Here is a 25,258-nt window from a genome sequence, read left to right on the forward strand (position 1 = left end):
TGTTGCTTGGTTGAATCTCAGTTATCCTTCAGCTCAAAATAATTTCCAATTTCCCTTGTAATTTTTTTTAACACACATGTATTTTAAAAAGTAATACGCTACTCGATTCCAAAAGGTTTGGTTATCTTTCAGATACTTACAATGTTGACACATAATTTAATTCTGTTGTCAAATAATATACACTGAAAAAAATTCTTAAGAAAATCTTGAGACTCACTTTATATTGTATGAGTTAACTTGCCAACACTGTGACAAAATACCTAAGATAAACAACTTAAAAGAAGGAAAAATATATTTAAGCAAATGTTTTAAAAGGTTAAATCCATGGATTCTTTGCCCCTTTTCTTTGACCTGTGGTGAGGCCAAACACTTTGGTTGGGGTCATGTGGTGGAGCAAAGGTATTCACATCATGGTGTGTGGGAAGTGAGAGAGCAGAAGAGGTCCAAGTACTTATGGCCTCCTTCCAGGACATGCCTCCAATGACTTTACTTCCTCAAAATAGGTCCCAGTTCCCAAAGTTTCCACCACTCCTAATAGTGCCATCGGTGAGGGACCCAACATTCAGCACTTAAGTATGTGTGGAAAATACAAGATTAAATCTATAACCAAGATGTACCTTACAGTTTACTTTGGTGAATGTTCCATGTAATCCTGAAATGAATGTTTCTTCTCTATCTGCTAGATATAATAATCTAAATACCCTTGTAGTATTTAAATCTTCTATAGCCATACACACTTTTTTCTTTTCTTGTACTTGTTCTACCTTTTACAGACAAATGTTTATAACTCTATATGTGATGGTAGATTTCCTTTAATTCTTGTCATTTTTCTCTACACGTATTTTGAAACCTATATTAGGTGCACACACATTTATGAATTGCATGTTCTCTTAAAATATCAATTATAATTTTAGTCTAGATTATAAATTTAGGACTCTTCTGGTTTAATGTGGTGATGAACAGATGGAGAGGAACTGGTGGGTTCCAGCTTTCCCTTGCTCTCCTCCACTTGCACAGAGCTCTCCTTCGTGACTGCTGCCAGCATAGACCCACAGTGGCATGAAGCCCATACCCAGATATCTGGGTGCAGAACCACAAAGGAATAACTCCCTAGGTGAGTCCAGCACTTCTTTCCTTGAGGTCACACTTGAGTTAATGGACATACCAGCTCTATGCATTACCTTCATTACCTTCTCAGTGGTTCTTCTGACTCTCCAAATCCACTGTTCAGATCCTCTCTCCCACAATTCTTCCTTTAATTTTTGAAAATGTTATTTTCTGAGAAAGTAAAAAATGTAATATTCTAACTGGTATTTATGAAAAAAGAAGGAAAACACATATTAGTATTATCAAGAATGACTCTGAGGGCTCCATGCTTGCTGGCACTGGAGGTCTCCACCCCGTGGCCAATGGGCCCCATGACCCTGCAAGACCCCCTCTGTCCTCAGGTGACCCTAAGCCGCTGACCACCAAATCCTTCGCCAGGACACCTGCTTCTATTTGGACCTATTGTCCTATTTCCATTCAAGTAGAAAATACTTGAAATAGGAAAAGGTGTTCCTAGGCTCAGAGGTGGGATGATCAGACTCAGTTTCCAGTCCTGGGTTCAAGCGGTTGGGAGCAGTTCAGTCAGTTACTTAGATTCTTAACTGTCACCCACGTTTGACCTGAAGAACCGCGCGCTTCCAAGCATCTATTGAGGCCAGTAGGGGGCGCAGGTGCCCAGGGTCTTGCGCCTCAGTGTAGGGCATCCCAGCGGAGTTCGTCCTGGGAGAAGGCGAGAGGAACCTGAGCAGCTCAGGGGCGCCCCCAGCATAGCAGGGTTGCTCCTCGCTTCTGCCAGGCTCTGCTCTGTGGAGGCGCCTTGGAGACCATGAAAAGTTATGGCGATTTCCTCCTCTTCACGGAGAAATTTAGGAGAGGACTTGAAAGGAGCTTCCTGTCTAGTTAAAATGTTCCCCACCTGGCGCTAGACAGGCTTTTCTTTCTTTCTTTTTTTTTTTTAATTTCCGTGAAAATGATTGCTTTTTGGAGGGACGCACTTGGGAGCATCTGAAAAGAAAGAGTTGGGGGGGCTGGGGATGTGGCTCAAGCGGTAGCGCGCTCGCCTGGCATGCGTGCGGCCCGGGTTCGATCCTCAGCACCACATACCAACAAAGATGTTGTGTCTGCAGAGAACTAAAAAATAAATATTAAAAATTCTCTCTCTCTCTCTATCTCTCCCCTCTCTCACTCTCTCTTTAAAAAAAAAAAAAAAGAAAAGAAAGAGTTGGGAGCCTTGGATGGTCCTGTAGGGAGGGGATGGCAACAGAAAGGAGAAAGAAGAGGGTCTACCAGCAAGGAGCCAAAATGGTAGTTTTCAGTTGCTGGGTTTGGTTTTTCTTTTTTTGGGGGGGGTGGGTGGGTGTAGGGGGGTGAGTAACAGGGATTGAATTCAGGGGCACTCGACCACCAAGCCATGTCCTCAGCCCCATTTTGTATTTTATTTAGAGACAGGGTCTCTCTCAGTTGCTGAGGCTGGCTTTGAACTCCTGATCCTTCTGCCTCAGCCTCCCCAGTTGCTGGGATTGTAGGCAGGAGCCACCACTCCTGGCAGTTGCTGGGTTTGAAACACCAGATTTGCCCAATATATATGTTTGTCTTGTTTATGGAACATCAAAAAGCTTAAACTGAGTCATAAATGGAAGATGTACCCCCTCACACAGCTGTGAAGGTAGGAAGCCTGCAGTGTCCTATTCTGCCAACCCAGAGGGTCTCTCCTCTCCATATTGCATCTATTAGTATCCTGTGAAGACAGTGCCCTTTGGTTTCATTGTCCAGCTGCCTCCACTATCCACTACCAGCTGCAGTTCCAGGGCTGGAGATTGATCCACAGTTGTCCACCCAGTTGTCTTGCTTGGCTAGGCTAAGTGGACACCCTTCCTGGAATCACATATGAAGTGTACTCCTTTGGGGGTAGTGAGCCCACCTCAGGACTACTGATTGATCATGACTTTTATAAAAGAACAGGCAGTAATTAGCAGGCTCTTAAGCTTTCTACAAGAGTGGGACGATGCTGGCAAAGTCGCAAGGAATCACATCCTCAACAATTTCATTCAAACCCACCAAGGCATGACTTCCCCTGAATTGAAGCAGGAGTTTTCCCAAGGATCCAGCTTGTGCCTTGTAAGCTTGATCCTGCCTTAGAAGCAGGTAGCCTTTGCTGAGTGGTGGAAACAATAGAAAATTTCAAAAGAAAAAGAACAGTTTTAAGGGAGCTTTTCTCTTGATATTCTCTAATATTTTAGAACAGAACATTTGATGATTAAAAAAAAAGCCATGTCCTCAGCCCCATTTTGCATTTTATTTAGAGACAGGGTCTCACTCAGTTGCTGAGGCTGGCTTTGAACTCCTGATCCTTCTGCCTCAGCCTCCCCAGTTGCTGGGATTACAGGCATATCCCCAAAATCAAGGATTCCATCGACTTCCATATTCCCAACTTGTAAATGTGTCCCCAGTCGGACCTCTATCTCTTTTTTCTCCTATCAGAGTGGAAGTTGGTATTCTTTCTTAGGACTAATTCTCATTTGTTCAACAGTTAAATCCCTTCCCATCTCCTCAAGGACTTTATTTTTTCTCTCCTGTAGTGTTCCCCTTTGCCTCATTACCAGCTTTTTTCATCAGTATTTTGTATGCTGGAATCTCTTTTGCCTTAAAAATAAAATTAAATCCATGCCTCAAACGTAAGTTGCACCCAGATCCTGCCCTTCATAGTGAAGCTTGTTGAAAAGGCTAGTTACTCTCCCTGTCTCCACATGCTCTCCTGGTTCCTCCTCAGCCTACTGCAGTCTAATAATCCCTGTTGCCAGGACTCCACTGATGCTGGTCTGGTCAAGATTACCAATGGTTTTCTAATTGTGGAGCCCAGTGACTACATCCTCATTCCTTATACATGACCTGTGTGGCATTTTTCAATCAAACTTTCCCACTTCTCAAAACACTCTTCCCTGGGTTTCTGTGATGCCAAGACTCTTTGTTTCTCCCTTTTTTTCTTCTTTAAGGGAATACTTTCCCTTAAATGTAGTTGTTCCTTGAGACTCCGTCTATTTTACCTCTTCTCTGCTCACACTATCAAATTCTCCCTAAGTGGTCTCATGCGTTTTCATGATAATTTCCTTCTGAAATCTGGGCTCCATATTTATATACCCAGCTACTCTCTCCACTCATGCCTCAGGGTGATTCTCATATTTCTGGCTTGGGAAACGAGGTGAATGGGAAGATAACATAAAAAAGAAGCAAGTTTAGATGTAGTTAAGTTTGATTTGGGACATGCTGAGTTTGAGGTTCCTGTGTTCAGGAGCCGTGTAGGCAGAGCAAGACTGAAAGCAGATTTGGACATCTTTGAGGTGGTTTGTATTATGGAAAGATCTGGGGGTATTCTTGGTCTGTCTGCCTGTGGATTCATCTCAGACCATTTCATTTATTTTGTTTTGTTTGGCAGGACAAAGGATTGAACCCAGGGTTACCGTATTACTGAGATATAACCCTGTGTTTCCCCTTCTGCTGGTAATAGCACGTTGATTGTCCCTTGGGGATTCATGCTTCCTCCACTCTTGGTCATGTGAATTTAGTGGGGTAAACAGGTGACAGGTTCATCATAGGACTGATGCACAAGCAAGCATTTCATACATGGCTCAATTAGCTTCTGTCCATATCACCACCAGAAGACCAGACAAGATTTTTTTTCTAGCTGGGCACAGTGGTGCACATCTGCAATCCCAGCAGATCAGGAGGCTAAGACAGGAGGATCACAAGTTCAAAGTCAGCCTATGCAACTAAGCAAAACCCTGTCTCTAAATAAAAATACAAAAAAGGAAAACAGAAAGAAAATGTATGTAACCACCAAAAACTATTTGTGTTTTTAGAGTTCTGGTCTTGAGAAACATAATAGGCAAGTGATCACTGATGATGTTGACAAATATTATTAATGGTAGCATTTTTAGTATGAAATTACTTTTTATGTTTAGCTCAAAATAAATGCATCACACATTGCCAGAATTAAAACTAAAGATGAACACTTAGAGAAAAGGGTGGAAACACATTGTTTCCATCTCTTGGGAAACCAATAAGGCAAGTGCTGTAATTTGGCTTGGTTTTTTTTTTTTTTTTTTTGAAACAGGACTAGTCTAAGCAAACAAAACAAACCAAAAACCTCTCCCCCACTTTCCCTCTACTGTCAGATGTATCTGTCAGGACTGTGCCTGGCTAGATAGAACCCTCAAACCCTCCAATGCAAAATTAAACATAAAAAGGATTTGAAAATTTGAGAAAAACCTTTTAACCTGTTTATGTAAAAACCCTTTCTAAGGAGATTTAGTAAAGGTAACATCCATTGGCAGCTTAGTTGAGGTTTCTGCTGGGTGTGTTGGTGCATGAGCACACAGTTAATTCAAATGAGAGTCACCAGGGTGCAACTCATATTTCTGTTAACCACAGAGAGGTCTTAAAGTTGAATTTCAGTTTCAGCAGATACTTCAGATTTACCTGAGCAATATCAAAGACAATGTATTCATTATATAGTAGGCAGGTATAGATAACACCTTATGAGATACCAGTCCTTTATCCTCTCCCGAGTAATACTAGCCGAAGGATCAGGGATAGTTTTGCCCAAATCTTTTGACACTCTGCTTGCCCTTGGGTAATTGGTTGATATGTGAAGCATGCTTCAGTTCATCCATGTTCCCTAGGACAACTTCTCCCAATAGGATTTAGCCTATCTTGTCTCCTTGAGATGTGTGGAAGTAGTAGATACTCTTTGAGACCATATCAGAAAAAAATATGCCTTTGCCAAACATGTAGCCTGTCACAGGTGCTTCAGGCAGGGCTATGCCTAGAAGGGGACCAGGATAGTCCTGCACCTGTGCCATGCAAACTTCGATTGTGAAGCTACTTAAAGGGTTTGTAGTGTTGGCTCTCCCCTTTGCACTCTACCTTAGAGATATCCAAACTTCCAGGTCATAGGCATTGTGCGTGTGTGTTCCTAACATACTTCCTGATGATCTCTGCTTCTTCAGAGTCTTTGTCAACTACCTTAATGTCACTTTTGAGCTTCTTGTAGTTGACATCAATGGGGTCCTTGCTACTGTCATCAGATCCACCCCTAAGCCAACTGCAGGCCATCCCAATGTCCAGGAAGTTGTCCGGCATTTGTACTTTGGCCTGCACACTGTCTGCATTGTTCAGGAGCAGAACTTTCTCATCCCATAGTCAAGGGGCATCAGGGTGTAGAAGCAATTTGGTGGGGAGTGGGGAGGTGTATCTGGGATTGAATTCAGGGGCATTTGACCACTAAGCCACATCTTCAGCCCTATTTTGTATTTTATTTAGAGACAGGGTCTCACTGAGTTGCTTAGTACCTTGCCCTTGCTGAGGCTGGCTGGAACTCCCCATCCTCCTGCTTCAGCCTCTTGCACTGCTGGGATTACAGACATGTACCACCACACCCAGCCTGCACATATAAGCCAAAGAGTTTTAAATTTTCTTTTAAGTAGAGTCCTGTTTGGTGACAAGTTAACACTCCCACTAAATGAAATGAATAGATTTTAAATGGATATTAAAGAAAAGGCTATCCTGTCTCCAAGAAAGTATATAAACTTCTCCAAAAAACATACAATTTAAGACATGTCAAGTACAACCCACTGACAGTAAAATCTGATACTCTGTACACCTGCAGAGTTACACATCTGAATGACAATAAGCCTCCAACATTAAAAGGCTGATGCTTGCTGAGTATCCAAGAAGCCTTCCAACAACACAAAACAATTCCCACCAATACTGCACAACAGTGCTTGTGAGCTGGGGCAGGATGTGGAGCCAGGTGCTGCAGGCCAGATGCCAAGACTGGCATGCCCAGGAGGCACAGGCTCTTGATGGAGAGACATCATTGATCATCTGGAGTGCAAGAGAGTGTGAAACAGAAGTGAGCCCAGGAGAGGAAAGCACATACATTTTGCAAGAATCCCTCTGCTTGGTCACAGCTCTGAGTAACTAGTCCCCCAAGTTCACACTATCAGATTCACTGATTTTTTTTTCATGTTTTACATGAACAATAGCAATCTTTTAATAAAAATTAGTAACATTTCCATAGGAAAGGTCTCTAATTGAATACAAACTATACAGATGATAAAAACTGTCATAGATTGCATCATACACAAGTATTTCTACATACCCACATTTTGGCAAAGAAGATCAAGGACATAGATAGAAAACCCAAGAAGGCAAGTTCTATTTGTGCCTAATTCATGCAAAATAGGGGTACCATCTTGTGGGCTTTGCAAAAGACCAGGAAAGTGATGCCTATGACACCCATCCCAACTCAGTCTTTAAGAGGTTAGGGAGAGGCCTGTGTAATCATGTAATGTTCCTTATTTTTCTAAAAAGTGAAAAAGATAATCCATGAAACATAAAAATATCTGATTTTGTGTTCTTTGTTTTTCTAAGATAAGTATATATCCTTGAGTACCTTCAGGGAAGTCTCATCATGTTTGACATGACATATAAAAACACTGTTTTTCTCCCGTATAAAAGAAGTGAATTTTGTAATCTTGACACTACACTGAGATAAAATAGTTTGGACATGACTTACATGTCCATTTAGTATCTATTTAATAAAATTGCAAACTTTTCAGTAGAAAGTTTTCTGACTATATGATTGGCACTTCAATTTTGTCTTTTTTGTATAAATACTCAGTTTACCCTGATTTGGTTAATTTCGCTTCCACTGCTAATCTGCTAGCCAAAAATTCTTGTCACTTGAAAAAAGAACTCTCTTAATACTTCATTTACCTTTCATTCTTTAATTATTTATTTAGAATTTACTATATCCCTGGTTACATATATGTAAATATGTATAAGGTATGTTTTCTCTTGCAAGAGATAAACCAGCAGTGGTGATGGTGTGTGCAAAAGTTGAGAGAGAGAGAGAGAGAGAGAAAGAAAGGGAGGACAGATGCAAACCCCAGCTCTCTGCCCCATGACAGCTCTGATTCTCCTTTCTGTGACAAGCGGTGGTCCTTAGGCCTCAGAGGAAACATTATAAGTGAGAAATAGGAAAAGAAATTACTTTGCACCTAGCGGCCAGTGGAACCAAAGCAGAAGAGTGGAGCGCCCTTTTCACCTGCCTGAGGTGCAGGACGTGGGAACCTGCAGAGCTCTAGAGCCTTGGTCAGTAAGGACATCTGGGCATGTGTCTTCCAAGGCACAGAGTTGGCATGGCGTACCCCCTTCTCCTCGCTGACTCTCACTGGCCTTCACCGCCCAGAGCTTGAGAGAGCTGAGCGCAGACAGTGAACTGCGTTCAACCAGCACAAAGCGAGGCTGGACTCCCCGCTGCCCCCACCTGCGCTCCGTCCCTAAGGCGGGGGAAGGCGTAGGCGGGGCGCCAGCTGCGCTCTTGGACTAGGGCGGAGCGCACAGCGTGGTCCCCTCCGGGATTCCGCTTTCCCCACTTTCACTTCTGGACCCGCAGGGGGCGGGACTCCTTGTTAGACTCCCTTGCCACCTCCTCCCCTTGCGCTGTCGGTCCCCCTCCCTCCCACCTCTTCCCCAGTGAACCGCTCCTCCGCCGGCATCAGGCGGGCAGGCGGGCAGCACAGCGGCGGTGGAGACGGGGGTGTGCGAGATGGACGGCTGCAGCAGCGAGACCAAGCTCCAGCGTCCCACGTGCATCAAGCTGGGCGTCCAGGGCATGGACTTCTGCTCGCAGGTAGACCCCGCTCTCCAGGAGCGCTGCCTCCTGTGCGGACCCTTCCTCCTCTTCATTGCGATATTTATACCTGCACATAACACAATTTGGTTAATTTCATCCCCCAGTACTTGCGCGCTCTCTCCCATCCTCCCGCCCCTTGAACCCATCCTTTACACTACTGTTCTCTCTTCTGTCTTTATGAGATGTTGCATTCCCCCCTCCTCCCTTTTCTCTCTACCTTCCACGTATAATGGATTCAGATGACTCTCACTCTCTGAGTCTGGCTTATTTCACGTTACACCATATTCTCTAGATTCATTTTCCTACTAATGACATAATTTTGTTTTGTTTTCCAGGGCTCAGTAAAACTCTGTTGTGTCTATATGTATCACATTTTCTTTTGTCTTTTCATCTGGTGACAGACACCTAGGCTGCTTGTACGACTTGGCTATAGTTAATTGTTTTACTATAAACATGAATTGTGCATGTTCTGCATGTTTATAAACATGATTATGTTTGCTCTATATGTGCTAACTAAGAGTTCTTCTGGATAAATACTGTGGAGTGGTGTAGCTAGGGCATATGGTGGTAATATGACTACACTATTGAAGAACCTTCATATTGATTTCCATAGTGGTTGATCAATTTAGGATTCCACTGAGGGTCCCTGTTCCCTTTTCCCTGCATCCTTGTCAGCATTTCTTACTATTTGTACTCTTGATGGTTGGCATTCAAACTGGAGCGAGATAAAACTCAGTGTAGTTTTGATAAATTATTTTTTAAAAGGAGAAAAAATCCTGAAAATTAAGAAAGGAACTTTTGGCCAGGCATGGGGGCGCCCTCCTGTAATCCCAGTGGCTCTGGAGGTGGAGGCAGGAGGATCTCGAATTCAAAGCCAGCCTCAGCAATTTAGAGAGGCGCTAAGCAACTCAGTAAGACCTTGTGTCTAGTAAAATACAAAATAGGGCTGTGGATGTGGTTCACTGGTCGAGTTTCCCTGAGTTAAGTCCATTGGATGCCCCCCTCCCTCCCCACCAAAAAAAAAAAAAAAAAAAGAAAGGCACTTTTGCATGACCATGTGATCCTAATATCATTCTGCATTGTTTTATGCAAATTTATGTCAAGAAATTGTTATTGCATAGTGAATTTTTCTTCGATTAATAAGCATATGCTTTACATTAATACTTAAGCAAACCAGAAAAAGTTTAAAATAATAATCTTTGTGATAGAACCACAATATTGAGAACAAAGCAATAACAGTTTTTTTCCCTTGTTTTAATTTGTCAAATGATGTTAAGTTTGGAATCTCATGATAGGTATTTCTATTGAAAAAGTGTCCTGTGTAACAAGGTTATTTTCATATTAATCATATGAGTCTGTAGTAAACGGTCTTTGCTTGTATAGTTATACTGAATATTGAACATCATCAATTTCATTTTTGATATTTTTTTGTGTTGATTTATGCTTAAATAATCTTTGTGTTCTTTTAGCTGTTAAATAATCACACCCTTTATCTATGCTCTTCTGTAGTCAAGCAGCCACTGAAATTCCATTCAACATTTAGCAACCTTAAAAATCTCTAACTGGACACACACAAGCTGCACAAAATGGTCATGAAGCAAGACCCACAGAAAATAGACACACACAATAAGGAACTGTGTATCTTGGAGCACATTTTCTTAAAAATAGTGATTCACTGTTTGGGGTTTTGTTTTTAAATTGCTATAGGGACCTATGTATCTAATCTTGTTCTTATAGGTATAAAATGATGTCCGCTAATATACTCATCCTTGAAAGAATTACAAACAAAATAATTTATTGTACTATAGCATAAATATAATAGTTTGTGTACTGTTATAAGACTGTTGACACTCTTATAGGTAACTGATTCACTGTTGACTAATTGTTGCCCTTATTAGCCACACAGTGAAAAATAGCATATTGATTTTGTGCCTAGAATTGGAGGATAATTAATATGAGCTATATTATTCTATATTGTGTCTAAATGAACATCTTAATGTTAAAAAGAATGATTTTGTGATTCCTTATAGTATACTTTGAACATATTTTCAAGATCTAAAAATTGGAGAATTAGAATTTCATCAAAATGAAATTAAGTATGTATGAACATTTAGCAATTAAAATAAATATAAAATTATTTCAATTTCTAGTTTGTTATCATTAAATGTAATTTTACTTTTTTTCTAATTTGCATGGCTATGATATGAAGCTAATACCTAAAAACAGTAAATCTTAAATTACTTTTTTCTGTGCAGATTAGACATAAATTTTCAAACACCAGACTAGGTACATACTTTCCTCCTTCACCCTCTAGAGACATAGAGTGTTAGTTGTTGCAGCAGTGTAGACCTTGTGACATAATTGAAGGCTTCTGAGTTCTTATGGTCCATCAGGCCATTGTGATGTAGCTGATTAATAACTTCCACAGGATGGTAGTAATCCAGAAATTCCAACTTCACCTTAGCAGTCTTTGGCTCTCCATTTAATAATAACATAAATGATTGAAATTAACTTAAATAATGTGCTTTTATCCTTAATCTTAATTCTACCTATAGGCAAGCAAGCAAAGGCATCATTAACCGAAAGGTGGGAAATGTAATAATTGATGAAAAGATGAGATAATTACTTGGGAGTGAAGTAATTATCAAGAAAGAAGAGAGAAATGGAAGCAGTTGTATTTTTGCAAAAAACTGCTTAGAGAGAAAACATACTGGGTTAAAACTAAAAGCTTTTTCTGAACAAAAGCAACATTTTCCATGCAGTACTATGTTCTAAAACAGAAGATGCAGTTTTATTTTGGAATATTTTGTTTTCCATTAATTTGTTTTGTGCACATGCTTTATTTTAATATATTTAGTCTCTTTTCTAGACATTATTGGATTACATCAATTCAGATATGTAAATAATTTTCCATTTTCATATTCCCTAAATTAAGGTGCATTTTTAAATTGGTAAATGTTTAATGTAGTTTTTCTTTTTTGAAAAACTTTTGTCGACTTGAAAGACAGTATTACAATAGATAGCGCCTTAGAAATGAAGATAGATAGATCTTTCAATAAACTCATTCATTTAACAAGTATTTACTGATGTTTCTCTTCTGTGAGAGATAAGAGTAGGCTGTAGGAAATCCGTGCAAGGAGACAAGGTCTTAATCATTTTAAGAGTTCTTGAAAGTAAAATAAATATATAAAACCAAAACCTTAGTCTATAATCTAATAAATTATCACTGCAGAATAATGCGAATACTTTTAAAATGCTGTAGGGTGGGCTGGGGTTGTGGATTAGCTGGGTTTGATACTCAGTACCATATACAAATAAAATAAAGGTATTATGTCCAACTACAACTAAAACAAAATATTTGAAAGAGAAAGTACTATGGGGTATCCAAAGAGAGAATAATTCTGAATGTGGTTTTCAGAGGAGAAAGAGCTCATCAAGTGGAAGGACACCTGGCAGGGGAAGAATCTATGCAAAGGCAGGGAGGTGTGACATGTCAGGGTGAACTGGAATGAGGAGTGCTCTAGCAGAACACTAGTAAAGGGCAGGTTCTCTGAAACATGAATAATAAACAGAACGTTTTAAAAAGAAAAATCAATTTGAAAGATACATAAAAAGTTTATTTCACAATAAATTCCAGAAAATATTAAAAAAAAACTCAAGTTGTAAAATTGAATGACAGAAATGAGGTAACTCAAATTTGTTTCTTCCTGTTTATAATAATATAATGTCTGTGCTTATATTTAATCTATTGTGACTTTTAAATTTTACTTTATTGTGGTAAGAACACTTAACATAAGATGTATCCCCTAACAAACATTTAGGTATAGAAGACAGTGTGGTTGAGAGGAACAAATTTGTACAGCAGATGTCAAGAATTTGTTCAGCTTGCATTATTGACACTGTATGCCCAGTGAGGAATAGCTCATGTAATCTGTAGTTTTATTGCAGGGATAGGTAGTATCACAGGGTCTGTGGATATGAACTCTGCCTGAAGTGAGTGCAGAGGATATCAAAACTTCATGACCACACTCTTGACTGTGTAATGAAGGTGGCTCAATTAACACCCATATTCCATACAGTTTTTTTTCCTCATCAATTTAAGGATCACTAGTGAAAACATGATAATCTGAAAATTGCAAGTATACTATTAAAATTCAACAATAGCCAAAGCAATTGTTTAGAGCTTTGACAAAGAATTTTTTTAAAGAGAGAGAGAGAGAGAGAGAGAGAGAGAGAGAGAGAGAGAGAGAGAGAAAGAAGAGAGAGAGAGAGAGAGAGAGAGAGAGAGAGAGAGAGAAGAGAGAGAGAGAGAGAGAATTTTTTAATATTTATTTTTTAGTTTTAGGTGGACACAACATATTTATTTTATTTTTATGTGGTGCTAAAGATCGAACCCAGTGCCCTGTGCATGCCAGGTGAGTGCGCTACCACTTGAGCCACATCCCCAGCCCCAACAAAGAATTTTTGAGAGGCAATATGATTTTCACTGACCTAGGTTAGAATTACCTGCATGCTGGTAGAGTATTTCCATTATTCAACCATTTGTAGGCCACTTAATTATGAGATAATAGTAACAAATCTGAGGTAAATATACTTTATGTCCTAGAAATTTTTTGTAGTTACTTGTATTAGTCATGGTTTGCTTTACTGCACGTTCTTTTATGTATTATTTCCCAGTTTTGTAATACATGACAGGGATAAAAAAAGTGGGCCCACAGTTCAAATCTGACCTGTTATGAGTGTTTTTGTAAATAAACTTTTGTTAGAATAACCATGATCATTCATGTACATATTGCCTGCTTTTAAGCTTCAAAATAAGAATGTAGTAATTAATACAGATTAAGTGGACTGAAAAAACTAAAATTTAAGCTACTTTTTCCCTCAAAAACAAGTTTACAAAATCTGTATCTGTTACATGTACAAAATCTTGGATATGTTAAAGTTTACTTCATATTGAATTAATTTATTGTACTGTGTTAAAGAGAATCAGGAAAGCAGATAAAATTAATCTAGCTTGGCTAGGATGTACGTGCTGTCTGAGAAAAGCATTGCTAAGGCAGCAGTTGTTTTAACATGCCTGAGAGGTCAACAGAGGAAATAGGTTTATATTTATTAATATTGGAACCAAAATAGCATTTGTAGAAGAAAAATGATTGATGCTTTAGCATCCATACAAGGTAGAGTTACAGGAAATAATTTTTCCCCAGATGATTTATAACTTTGTTATGCAGAGACAGATGTCTTTGTAGTAAAAATATTTCATATCTGGAAATGGGTGTTACAAATGCTATTTTTCCCCTTCAGCACAAGCTGCATGAACTGCTTCACAAGTTTGGTGGTACAAATACCGTTGAATATTGTACTTGCCCAATTAATGGCATGAGTTCTCTCCTTTTTGCCAAGAAGTCTAATATCAACTGTTTTGGACCTCACAAATTCCAGAATTCTATTAGTTTGGAGGTTTTTCCATTCTAAAGAATACACAAATGTAAGTTGATGAGCTCAAAGTATTCTGCACACAAGTTTCCATGTTCAAATGCTTCTGGGCCCTATTGCTGGAAGTAGCTCTGAAATTTAGAGTCTCTGTAGGCTCTGGATGTTGACTCCTGAACTCTGTTCCTTTTCTTCCCAGCAGGCTCCTTGTCCTTTTTCTACAATCATTTCTACACAGGAAGGGGCTAGTGGTCAGGGAAGCTTCAGTCAGAACACTGAAGGTCAAGTATCTCTGTCCCCATTCACAGAAGCGTGATTTTTCGTCACACTGTTGCATAATTGGGAGGACCACTCAGTTGACTTCCTAAAATAATACAATTTCTAAGGTAAAACTGGGCCCAGCTAGAGAAAGATGTGGGCGACAACTTTTTGTTTCTAATATAATACGTACTAACAACTTTACAAGTCATACATTTAAGTGTGGAATTAGTAAGAATTATAAGTAGTGTATGCTTTTAACTGTTTAATATCTTCCAAAGTGTTTTAAAGTTATTTTCAGTAATTTGAAGGGAAATACTGACATTGAGCTAAATTACCAAAATAAAGGAAACCATGTAAAGCTGAATAAGATGTATTTAATAATGTAGTCACAAATACCTTATGTAGTCATGATTTTAAATTGCTTTTTCTGTCTGTTATGCTTGATATTCTATTTAATCTCTCATCCTTATGCTATATAAACTGTAGTATTTTCATATCATAAATGAGCATAAAGACTATTTTGTCTCCATCTTATCATCATAATATTAGATGTCACTCACTACTATTGGCTATTCGTCCTTTTCTCTTCCCCTTGACTTCTGTGTTTTGTTGAAATGATATTCTTTTGGACATTCCTTTTTTAAAGTTTCTCAACATCCAGAATTGCTATGTATTTGGGAGCTTTGTTTGATCTATAGAACACAGAGATGTATTCTGGAAGTCCAGTAGGTAGAGAAAAGTTCCTGTATTAAGTGTCCCTGGCTTTTGTTGTTGCCTCATGTTCCAAGAGCTCTGATATCCAGTTTAGAATCCAGTTAGTCAAATAGAAAGACTCTAAAAGGGAAACTTTGTCCTAACATCAATATTCATATTTTAAAATTTAAGTTTGAAATTCCATATATGAAATTTTTAATATTTTAGTATCTGGAGTTTATGGCACGCAATTGGCAAACATTTTTTGTGCACTTACTGTGACAAAGTGCTTGGAATTCAAACATACAAGATATAAGACCCTCAGGTGGTGTGTGGTATCGTTGCATAAAGTGGCAAGCAGAAAAAGAATTTGTGCACGTTCTGTATCTGTTGGATGGGAATTAACAGAGTGCCATAGAATCACCTAGAAAGAGCAACTGAGCGAATTGTAAGCACCAGTTATCAGAACATCCCACTGATAGACTCACTTTAGAAAGCTAGGTAGGAATCAGTCAGGCAATGACATGGTATGAGGCAGGAATTATAAGTCATTGGAAATGCCATATTAAGGAGTAAGGGATTGAAGGTGCACAGAAATACTCAAGCTTGACCATCTAGAGAACCCAAAGTGGTTTGCAACACTAGAATTAGCATTTTTGTTTTAAAGTGCAAAAAAGCAGGTCAAATTAGTGAAAAGGATCCAAGTCATGAAACACCAATCCCCCCAAATAGAATTTTTCTAAAAACAAAGAGTGATATTGAATGATTTTAATGACAATAATGCAATCGGGTATACTCTCTGTGAAAATTGCATTGATAGAGTTATTAGAGTCCTTTATTGTATGTGTGTATATGTAGTTAAGTGAATTGAGGAGGAAATGAATAATAAGTATACTATTATAATAATTGTTGAAGATCTGAGCTCTGGAAAGACAAATATGAATATAAAGGAAGAATACTATTTTAGAATTGTGATTAGAAGAATTTATTAATTTATGAGAGTTCTAAGCCTTTCATCTCTTCCTCACCATGAAAAAGGTTTTGAATTTGCCTTTACACAGTCCTCTGTGATTACTGGGGTAGTTTTATAGCTCCCACCTGGGTAGAAGCTGATTCAAAGCCAGTGAAGTCTCTAAGATGTCAAAAGAAAGGAGGAAGATTGCTCATGGTCAATGGGAGATGAACTGAAAAAGAATGGACAGAAGATAAAGGTTGTTGCCTAGAGTAATTTCTGGAGCCAAGCATTTTGTTATTTTAGTGCTTCCTTTTGGCACTGAAGGCTGGGGGGCTGTCAAATGAGAATAGAAAGTCAATAAGAATGGACAAATCTGTTAATATATTTCGTGGGAAAGTCTGTTAATATATTTAATCTGTTAATGTATTTAAAGGAAGGTAGAAAGCAGAAGGGAATGCAGAAAGTGAATCAATTTTATTAAATGAAGGAAAAGATCAGTATCTTCTAAGAAATTCCTATTATCAGAGTTAGTCTTCAATTTTTTTCTAACAATGAGCTGTCATTGATGTCATAAAATCAGTTTCTGAACTGAGAAATAAGTAGTCTTGCAGCACTTGTAGATTTATTTACATTTTTTTGGTCTTTATTAGAACATTTGAACATTTTATCCAACATTATGCTCTTAACCCCCATCCTCACTATTTGTGAAAGTTTGAAATACAGTAAGCAAATAGCAATTTGTGTCTTCCCACTTTTAAAGAAAAAAAAAAACCTTTTTACAAACAAAACACTTGTAGAAGTCACTCAACAATTAGGCAATTGTATTTAACTTAGAGATATACACAATCAACTCCTTTTTAGTCTAACGTTGACACTTGACAAACACTACATTATTGGATAATATCAAGTCTGTCTTTTCATATTCAATATCATTTTCTAGGGTTGAATTGCATAACAACCATTATTCATAATTCTATTAATTACTCCCTTTGACTAAAACAACCTCATTGTAGTTACTAATGGATCTCTTCAGTGCTTATTAACACACTACCTTAAATACAACTCTCCTGTCTGTTAGCACAATGCACTTTGACCTTCCTAGTACCTGATGTGCTCATCAATAGTACCTTTAGCTAAGAAAGTAAGAGGTGCTTGAACTGCTGTCTGTTTAATCATCAAAGTTTCCATAGAGCTCAATAATTTTTGTTTTTGTCCTTATCTCAATGAAACTGTCCTTTCCCAATATGTTTTTTAAGAGAAATATACCAAGTATTAAAGAATCAAAATGATGGGCTATATTGAAAATCAGTAGTAAGATATGAGAATTATTTTTAATCTTAAATTATATTGACAAATATGATTACATTTTAACCAATTAATCAGTCATATTTTTCAGGTGTTCAACTATTGAACCTCAGTACTGTGTTACAATGTACTTCATTGTGATTTGGGAGCTCTGAAGGAAGGCAAAGACAGCCACAAGACATGTTCAGGGTCTAACTTTGTACTCCTGTGAATTGAGAGATTGCAAAACACATGCTCACTTATCAAAAGGAAAAAACAAAACAAAACTACTTTTCTCGATTTGAGATTTGATGTGATTTTTTTTTTAAAAAAAAAGAGAGCAGAGAATCTTTTTAATATTTATTTATTTATTTATTTATTTATTTATTTTTTAGTTTTTCGGCGAACACAACATCTTGCTTGTATGTGGTGCTGAGGATCGAACCCGGGCCGCACACATGCCAGGCGAGCACGCTACCACTTGAGCCACATCCCCAGCCCTTGATGTGATTTTAGTTTCTTTTGTACCAAATTCAGGACTACATGAGACAAGTATAAATTTATCATCATGTATGTAATACTTAAAACTACTTCTTATAAAACTGAAATATGAAAGCAGATTTTCAAAATGTTGCAAACGGCTGCTTTTCAGTGTCTTTTCCAGTGGCAGTGTTTATTCTAGAATCTTTTTTCGGATCTTTTATTTCATGACATCTAGCAAACTTTACTGATAATCAGGGGTGAATAACTTATAAATATCTGCAAAAAGTATGTAATCAAATCTGATGAAAAAACATTTATGCATGCTTATTACATTTCTCTATATATTTTCAAATGAACTATTTTAAGGATTGCTATTTAAAACTTTATTCTGAAGATGTTAAACTAGAAATGTTCTTTTTGTAATGAATACTCCAGTACAAATAGGAATATTCAAAATTAATCTGGTATTAGTAGTGGCATTTAAAATCCAGTCTTTATATTTGATTTTGTTTTGTCCTTGTCTTCAGTCTGGTGCTAATTTGTATGTTAGTATGAACATTTTCAGGAAATAACTTTGTTCTTCAGAGTCACTTCTAAATACTTGGCATCTAAAATGTTATTAGATGAAAATTGATTGCATTTCATAAAAAAGGACAATTTACAAGACTGTATAATCATAATAAAATAATGACTGGACTACTAATGGGAATTAAATGTGATGCTGGGTGTTCTGACCTGTGGCCTGGAAGCTAGATCTGCATATAAAAATGTTTCTATCCCTGCCTGTGAATGTTGAAACTCAAAATAATTAATTCCGTCAAATAATTAATTTTGTTGATAGGACTAAGTTCAGAATATACAACCTCACACACATATATTACAATTATTCAGAATAACAAGATGATATAAGACAATAATCTTCGATTCTGGCTGTCAAACTTGCTCAGATCATTTCTTTTAGTACTTTTGCATTTCATGTTACTAACTTTGAATGGAGCATATAAATCATTATCACTACTGCCATTCACGTAGAGTATATTTATTGTCATTGAAGGTTGCTTTTTGTGTGTAAGTATAGGAAAAACTAGTGTTTGTACAAAACACTGCAGTGATATACTCTTCTGAAACTAAGAAAATGCAGCCATGTAATTGTTTTGTATATCATACAGGTCTCTGCATGGAGCTGCAAGTGGAGGAGGATATGAATGAAGTGCTGATGGACTCATTGAAAGAGGTGCTTTGGGCTCATTCCAGCTGTCATGACTTGTCTCACTTTTCTGGCCTCCCAAGCAAGAGTCCAGCCTCCCTCTCTGAGGAACATGTGGTTTACTCTACTCTGGATGGGGCCAGTGAATACACTGCTTCCATGAAAAAGGTGGTGGAATGGGGCTGTAGCTTGGTGGCAGAGTGCTTGGCTATGTGTGTGAGACACTGAGTGTGATCCTTAGCACTGCATAAAAAACTAAAGAGATTAGAGCATAAAAACAAAACAAATAAAACTGTCCATCTACAATTATTAAAAAAAATTAAAAAGAAAAAGGTGGCTCCTGGTGGGTTCCCAGGTAGCCTCCCTATTCTTCAATTTCAACCCTCTATGTGGGTAGAGAGATCTCCCTGCAGGCAGGTCCCATAGTTACTCATTGGTATGAGTCAAACACTAGGACCAGGTCTGAAGTACAGGCATTGGGTGGGTCAGGTAGCTTGCACTCTTCCAACTTTTAGCCCCACCTGTCCCTCCTGGCACTCACTGGCAAATGCAAGCTATGGAACATTGCAGGCAGGGATGAGGAGAGTGAATGTATTCAAAGAATCTCATTTAGTTCTTTAGCATGCAGATGCCTAATCATCTATCCAAAAGACTCTTTTGCAGTGGGTTCTCTTATCTCTCCTCTACTTGTCCTGTTAAAATATCAATTCTCCGCAGTGGTTTTTGAACATTTGTGGCTATCCAAGAAGGACAGCAAAATCGCTTATATGTTTCAAGATGGTACCATGTTTGCTTGGCTCTAAGCTCCAGTCCCAAATTCTCATTGCCTATGTATGGCATTTTCCCTGAAGATAAGGCTTTACCCTGTCACCTGCAAAATCCATTAATAGCCAAGGATACTGTGTCAATGGCACACCAATAAATGTTTCCTTTGTGAGAGTTTGCATATTCCATCTAAATATATTTTCAGTGTCTTTTCTAATCTGAACCAACATGAAACAAAGTGTCTGCTGAGGGAACTTACCCATGTGTTTTAGAAGGCAGCTAGGCACTTTTACCAGAATCTCTTGGGAGGAAAAAAGTGCATGCTTGACTTTTTTCCAGAGTTCAGAGACAGGATCTGGGTCAATAATTTATCAGAAGAGGACTGCCTACTCACCTGGTCTCCAAAACAAGGCCAGTTTTTATGGTAAGTGCAGGGTACCTTCTTTTAAGTTCTCCTTCAGTATTCTTCTCAGGACATCCCAGTGTACCCAGAGAACATTTCTATGCTCGTGTTTGCAATGTGTAAAGCAGGAGTAGTTTAATGTGGCTGGCCCAGTCTGGTTTTATTGGCAGGAAATAAATAACATGGTAAGGATGAAGGACAGGAGCCAATGCCCCCAGGTAATTCTGATCATCCAGGGGTGCTGAGCTAACCAATGTGATATGTTGATTGTATAGATTCTTCCCTCCAGATCCAGGGAAAAATTGGTCTTCTGTGTGTTTGTACGTATTGCACAGAGTTTCAAAGTGTGTTTTTAAAGGATATTGCTTGCTTTCTTCAATATTCCTGTATTAAATGTCAAAACTTATTATTTCTGAACTTATTGAAATAGAGTTCAAGTAAACTATGAACGTTCATGGACTTCTGGCATTAAATGAGTCAGAATTGCACTGAAGGACTCCTCATGATGTCTTCAGAAACACCTGTCTCAAATCCTTATCGCTTCTCAATACTGCATCCATTCTGATGCATTCCTTTCTACCTGCGTCAGGAAATTCTTTGTTCTAAGTCATGCTCAGGCTTGAGAGCTGTCACCCAGTTACCCCAGCAGTCCCCGGAAGGGAGAGATGCCTAATTCTTCCTCAGTCAGCATCTCAAGGACTTCCTCACATGGAAGACTCTGACAGTCCCCTGGGGAAGGTCCTCTGAGAGCAAATTGCTGATAGGAACAGGCTGGCACAGCACTTTGTCTCCAAGCTCAACCCAGGTGGAAGGACAGAGAGAAACACGACCATGTACACACAAGCTGCCGATTACTACCAATTCCATTCACCCAAACAGCAATGTCATTCCCCACATAAGTTGTTTTCCTTTTGGTACTTGTAGACTTACTCTGAATGAATCAGTCTCGGGATTTCCTGTACCCAGGTCCCATCCACCTTCTCATGTAGAGTCTAAATGCAGGGTTAAATTCAGACTTCCTTCCACATACTTCATCTTTTGTAGTAGGGCTCTCAAAGCAAGGAAGCAGTTAGATATATATCTGTACTTATATATGTTTTTATCTATACATATGTACCTGTACATGAGTATACATATACATTTATATGCCTAAATGTATAAATATATACACATGTACAAATGTATTTTTTGATAGTATCAAAAGAAAAGTACCAAGAAAGTACATGAAGTACCAACATTGGGTGTGTAGTAGTCTGCAGGAGGTAAACTGGCAAGTGCAAGAATGTGTGAACAATTGCTCAAAAAGTACCAGAATATTGGTTTGAAGGCTTCAAAGGGATATTGTCATAGAAATCTGTGTCCAAATCCTACTATCCCACCATTCATTGAGTTCTAGTTATAAATTTCCCCTTGTATCCTACCTTAGGGATTTTAATGTCCTGATTGAATTTCAGGCACCAGAATTGGCCCCCTGAAGCTGCAGGAAGATGAAGATGCTTCTTTCTTCCTCAGTAGGCATATCAAGGACCTCCTCATCCAGCATGACCCTGAGAGCCATGGAGAGGAACTGGCTGAAGAGCACAAGTTGGCAGAGCATTTTGTAAGGTGCCCAGAGGCCCTGCTCACAGAAAGATGTTCCAAGGTGCCCAGCTCATGAGAGATTCCATTAGGCAAGTGATATTTGTACCTGCTCTCCTGGTATCTGCATCTTGTGTGTGGTCTTGAATGATGGAGACTGCCTAAGTGAAAGGACAGTAGATTCACCCACTAGGCAGAGGTCATACTATCCCATATGTTCCTTCCTGAACCAGGCATGTGCCTTTAAGATGGCAGGCAGCAAATACCTAGCATACTTTCAGGAAGGAGAGTGTGACAGGTGCAAGTTTGTGAAATTGAAAAGAGCATGGCCTAAGAAAGAAAACTTTTAAGGAATTTGCAGGCTGATTTAATTGTGGGCCAAGGGAGATTTATCTTTTCTGGTTATGTTTTCTCTTCTCAAAAATATTGCTTAAAATGCACATGGCATGATAGCTGTAGCATCTAAACAGGGAATGTTTATGAGTGTACTTTCAAAAGTCACTCTCAGGGTTTGTTTTAGGGAGTTGAAGTAGTAAAATCTGAGGGTGAGATGTAGGGTACACTTTAATACTTAAGAAGTGACATGGAGAGAATTTTCCCTGGTTAAGTGATAGGAGCAGGCATGGAGGGTCCTGTGTAGTTCCTAGATGTATGGAGTTCCTAGATGTATGACAGGGTTGTCTTTCTTCCCTGAAGAGGAATGAATATGTTTTCTATGAAAGGCGTATTGGGAAGTAAATCACTGTGCCTGGGAAGCAGCCATGTAATGGGAGGTAGGTATAGCTGAAATTTACCAGCATTCACCAGTTGTTTCCAGTTTCTGTTCATGTGGGGAAGAAAGGACATTTTTCCCTCTGCCCAGTTAAACAACTAGCATGCTGCTCCTGAGATCTACTTTATGGGGGCCACTTTGTTTCATGGATAAGAATACCTGGGCAGGCCATTTCTTTAAAGAAATGCATGAGATATTTCTAAATTTCTAAATTCATACCGATATTTTCTCTGTGCCATGAAAGGCTACAGTTTTTAATGGATGAGATAGAACTGCCTAATATCTAAAGGGGGTTTAATAAATTCAGTTGTAGGAAATAGTGAAGAGCATCATGATGAAGAAAAGCATCACTTGAATCACTGGCCCCCAGGGAATCATCATGGGAGGGTAATTATCAGACAAAAAGAGCACATAAACAGGCCAAAATAGCTGCAAAGGTAAAAACCATCTGCTGGTGTCACTGGTTTCCCTTGCTAAACCTCTCTGAATTGCCTGTTTTCTGTTGAGCATTTTTATCATCTGTCTGAGAAGTCTTGGGGGCTTTCTCCTTTAAAAGAGTCACTTGTTCCTTTGAAAGAACTAAAATGAGAATGACATGAGTAACTTCTTTCTGAAGTGTTATTCCAAGATCCTGGACAGTTCTGCTATAGCAAAAACAGCAGCTACACACACAGCAACAACATAGCAAAATATTGTGTATGTAGAAGGCACAAGTTCCCTGGGACCTTCCACATGCAGGAAGTATTCACTTGATAGGAGAGTGTAAAATTCAACTTTGGCTATGCATAAGGTTGACTCACTCCTGTGGTTTTCACTCTGAACACTTTTCTGTATCCAAAGCTGCTGTCCTGCTCTTCTCTGTAACTGCCACACTGACGCAGAGCCAACTCTGTGTCCAAATACTATAAAAATTATCCTTTAAACACATGGCGCTGTCCCTGAAATCACACTTTGTAGGCTGTTTTGCCTTCTCTTCCCAGCTCCCTCAGCTCCACTGCCTCTTTCTCCTGGGAGGCATGGTCTTCCTAAATCACTGGCACATGGATGCTTTTCTAACACCTATCTTTTAGAATAAGAGTAAGTCAACTGTAAGCCTTTTCTTCAGTCAACCTTTAACTTTCATACAAATTAAAAATTTAATAAAAAAATTTAAAACTGGCAAGAGCCCCAATTACAAATCCTAGAGTGCAATGTGGATTATAGGTGGGAAACAAAGTGTTTTTAGGGTAGTTTTCTCTTCTTCACATGCAGAGTTATGTGCAAGACTCTGTATGTGGCACTTGTGGATTCATTGAAGGGGACACTAACTAGAAGGCTTTAGATGACACTGTAAAGGCACTTCATTCTAAAGACAGTGGTAGGCAACCACTTTTATGCACTCATTCAGTGTATCCTGCCAGGTGCCTCAGTGCTTGGTCTTCACTGGAAACTGTGAACACAGAGATGGGTAGAACATTATCTTAGCTTTTACAGAACTGTCAGTCTGGTGAACAGCAAGTGAAAGAATTGATAGTGGGCTAATTGATGAGTGTAGCCAGTGCTGTATCAAAAACTGTTGGTAGTCAGGTTGATCCCCCTACTGGTTGTTTCCAACAGGTCCCAGCATAATGATGGATGACTTCTCAGACCAACACCTGCTCTCCAGTTTGGCTCATAGAAATCCATATTCTCAAGATCTGAAGATGATTTTGATGACATCAACAGATACTGAGTATGTTCTGGCCAGCTGGAGAAAGAGGCAGGATAAGTAAGACACATAAGTTCTTCCTTACGAAGATTATCGTGATGTTTTCTCTAGACCTCTGCATTTTCTATCCACTTCAAAACAAACTAATATTGTCATTCCTCAAAGTTCAACACTTGTTTTTACTCAAACTTCATTTCAAATGCAGGTAAATAATTGAAGTAATTTTCAGGTTTGCAGTCCAAAGGGAGGAAGGTGGGGCTAAAAGCCAGGCTTTCTGACATTCAAGTGGATGAGAGTCCATGACTCTTGTGTTCATAGAAGCAGAATAAACTAACTCCCCTGCTTTGCTCCTCAGTTTACCCTGTGACGTGTGTAAAATGTAAAATCTCCATGTAATATAGAGAACTTACATTATAAGTGGGTTAAAGCAAATTAATGCATTTGCTGAGGTCCTACAGATAAAGCACTGGGCTCATTTCCCTGCAGCATGCTAGGAAGGGTATCCAATCCTTACTGAAAAGAGCTTAACGTATCTGCTTCAGATTCAGCCATGGTTCTCAGTAGGTGAGAACATTGATTGCAGACACCAGTAGCCTGACCTAGTGAAGGGAAGATTGCCAGGAAGAGCAGAGTCAGCACTGGACATTATCTGCTTTGGACTTAGTAAGAGGGATCTGGAAATTTTCTTTCCAATGAGTGTCCCACAGTTGAGGGTTCACAAAGACTTAGCATGGCTCCCCTCCATGTTTCTATTCTCCTTTCCATGTTCCTATTGCCTGAGCCAATTGGAACTTTTGTAATAAGTGAGGAATTCCTTCAGAGTCCTATACACCAACAGATGTCCCAGTGAGAGAAAAGAGGCCACAATAAAAATGGAGTATAACAAAATAATATTAAGAGAGTGCAGAACACAATTTCAAATACTCATGGTTTATTCTTTGTTCTGTGTTTTTAGTGGATTTTTAAATATTGGCTGCATATTCAGAGAAGA

At 38.8% G+C, this 25,258-nt stretch overlaps 1 protein-coding gene and 1 pseudogene across 6 annotated transcripts; one reads left to right on the forward strand and one right to left on the reverse strand.

Annotated features, from left to right (window-relative positions):
- Positions 1-5,454: 5,454 nt before the first annotated feature.
- Positions 5,455-6,320, reverse strand: LOC144368688 (poly [ADP-ribose] polymerase 1 pseudogene; annotated as a pseudogene).
- Positions 6,321-8,395: 2,075 nt separating this feature from the next.
- On the forward strand, positions 8,396-21,895 carry LOC144368344 (uncharacterized). Of its 6 annotated transcripts, XM_078027165.1 has the most exons (6): positions 13,616-14,234; positions 14,382-14,565; positions 17,768-17,942; positions 19,025-19,230; positions 20,167-20,251; positions 21,685-21,895. In XM_078027165.1, the coding sequence occupies exons 4-6, from the start codon at positions 19,033-19,035 to the stop codon at positions 21,885-21,887; spliced, it is 486 nt and encodes a 161-aa protein (XP_077883291.1). In that variant the 5' UTR covers positions 13,616-14,234; positions 14,382-14,565; positions 17,768-17,942; positions 19,025-19,032; the 3' UTR covers positions 21,888-21,895. The 6 variants fall into 6 exon arrangements, 5 of the variants coding, with proteins under 5 accessions (XP_077883290.1, XP_077883293.1, XP_077883292.1 ...); XM_078027164.1 differs by lacking the exons at positions 13,616-14,234; positions 14,382-14,565 and adding an exon at positions 8,396-8,743; XM_078027167.1 differs by lacking the exons at positions 13,616-14,234; positions 14,382-14,565 and adding an exon at positions 8,396-8,743 and having other exon boundaries at positions 19,025-19,089.
- Positions 21,896-25,258: the final 3,363 nt, after the last annotated feature.

Source organism: Ictidomys tridecemlineatus, chromosome 11 (genome assembly GCF_052094955.1).
Source record: "Ictidomys tridecemlineatus isolate mIctTri1 chromosome 11, mIctTri1.hap1, whole genome shotgun sequence".
Classification (NCBI taxonomy): domain Eukaryota; kingdom Metazoa; phylum Chordata; class Mammalia; order Rodentia; family Sciuridae; genus Ictidomys; species Ictidomys tridecemlineatus.

Excerpts from the sequence above, each read along its gene's own strand:
- LOC144368344 (XM_078027164.1), top strand. The coding sequence starts at position 19,033 with ATGGAGCTGCAAGTGGAGGAGGATATGAATGAAGTGCTGATGGACTCA. Across the intron at positions 19,231-20,166 it reads ACACTGCTTCCATGAAAAAG|AGTTCAGAGACAGGATCTGG; the intron begins GTGGTGGAATGG and ends ACTTTTTTCCAG. Across the intron at positions 20,252-21,684 it reads AAACAAGGCCAGTTTTTATG|GCACCAGAATTGGCCCCCTG; the intron begins GTAAGTGCAGGG and ends ATTGAATTTCAG.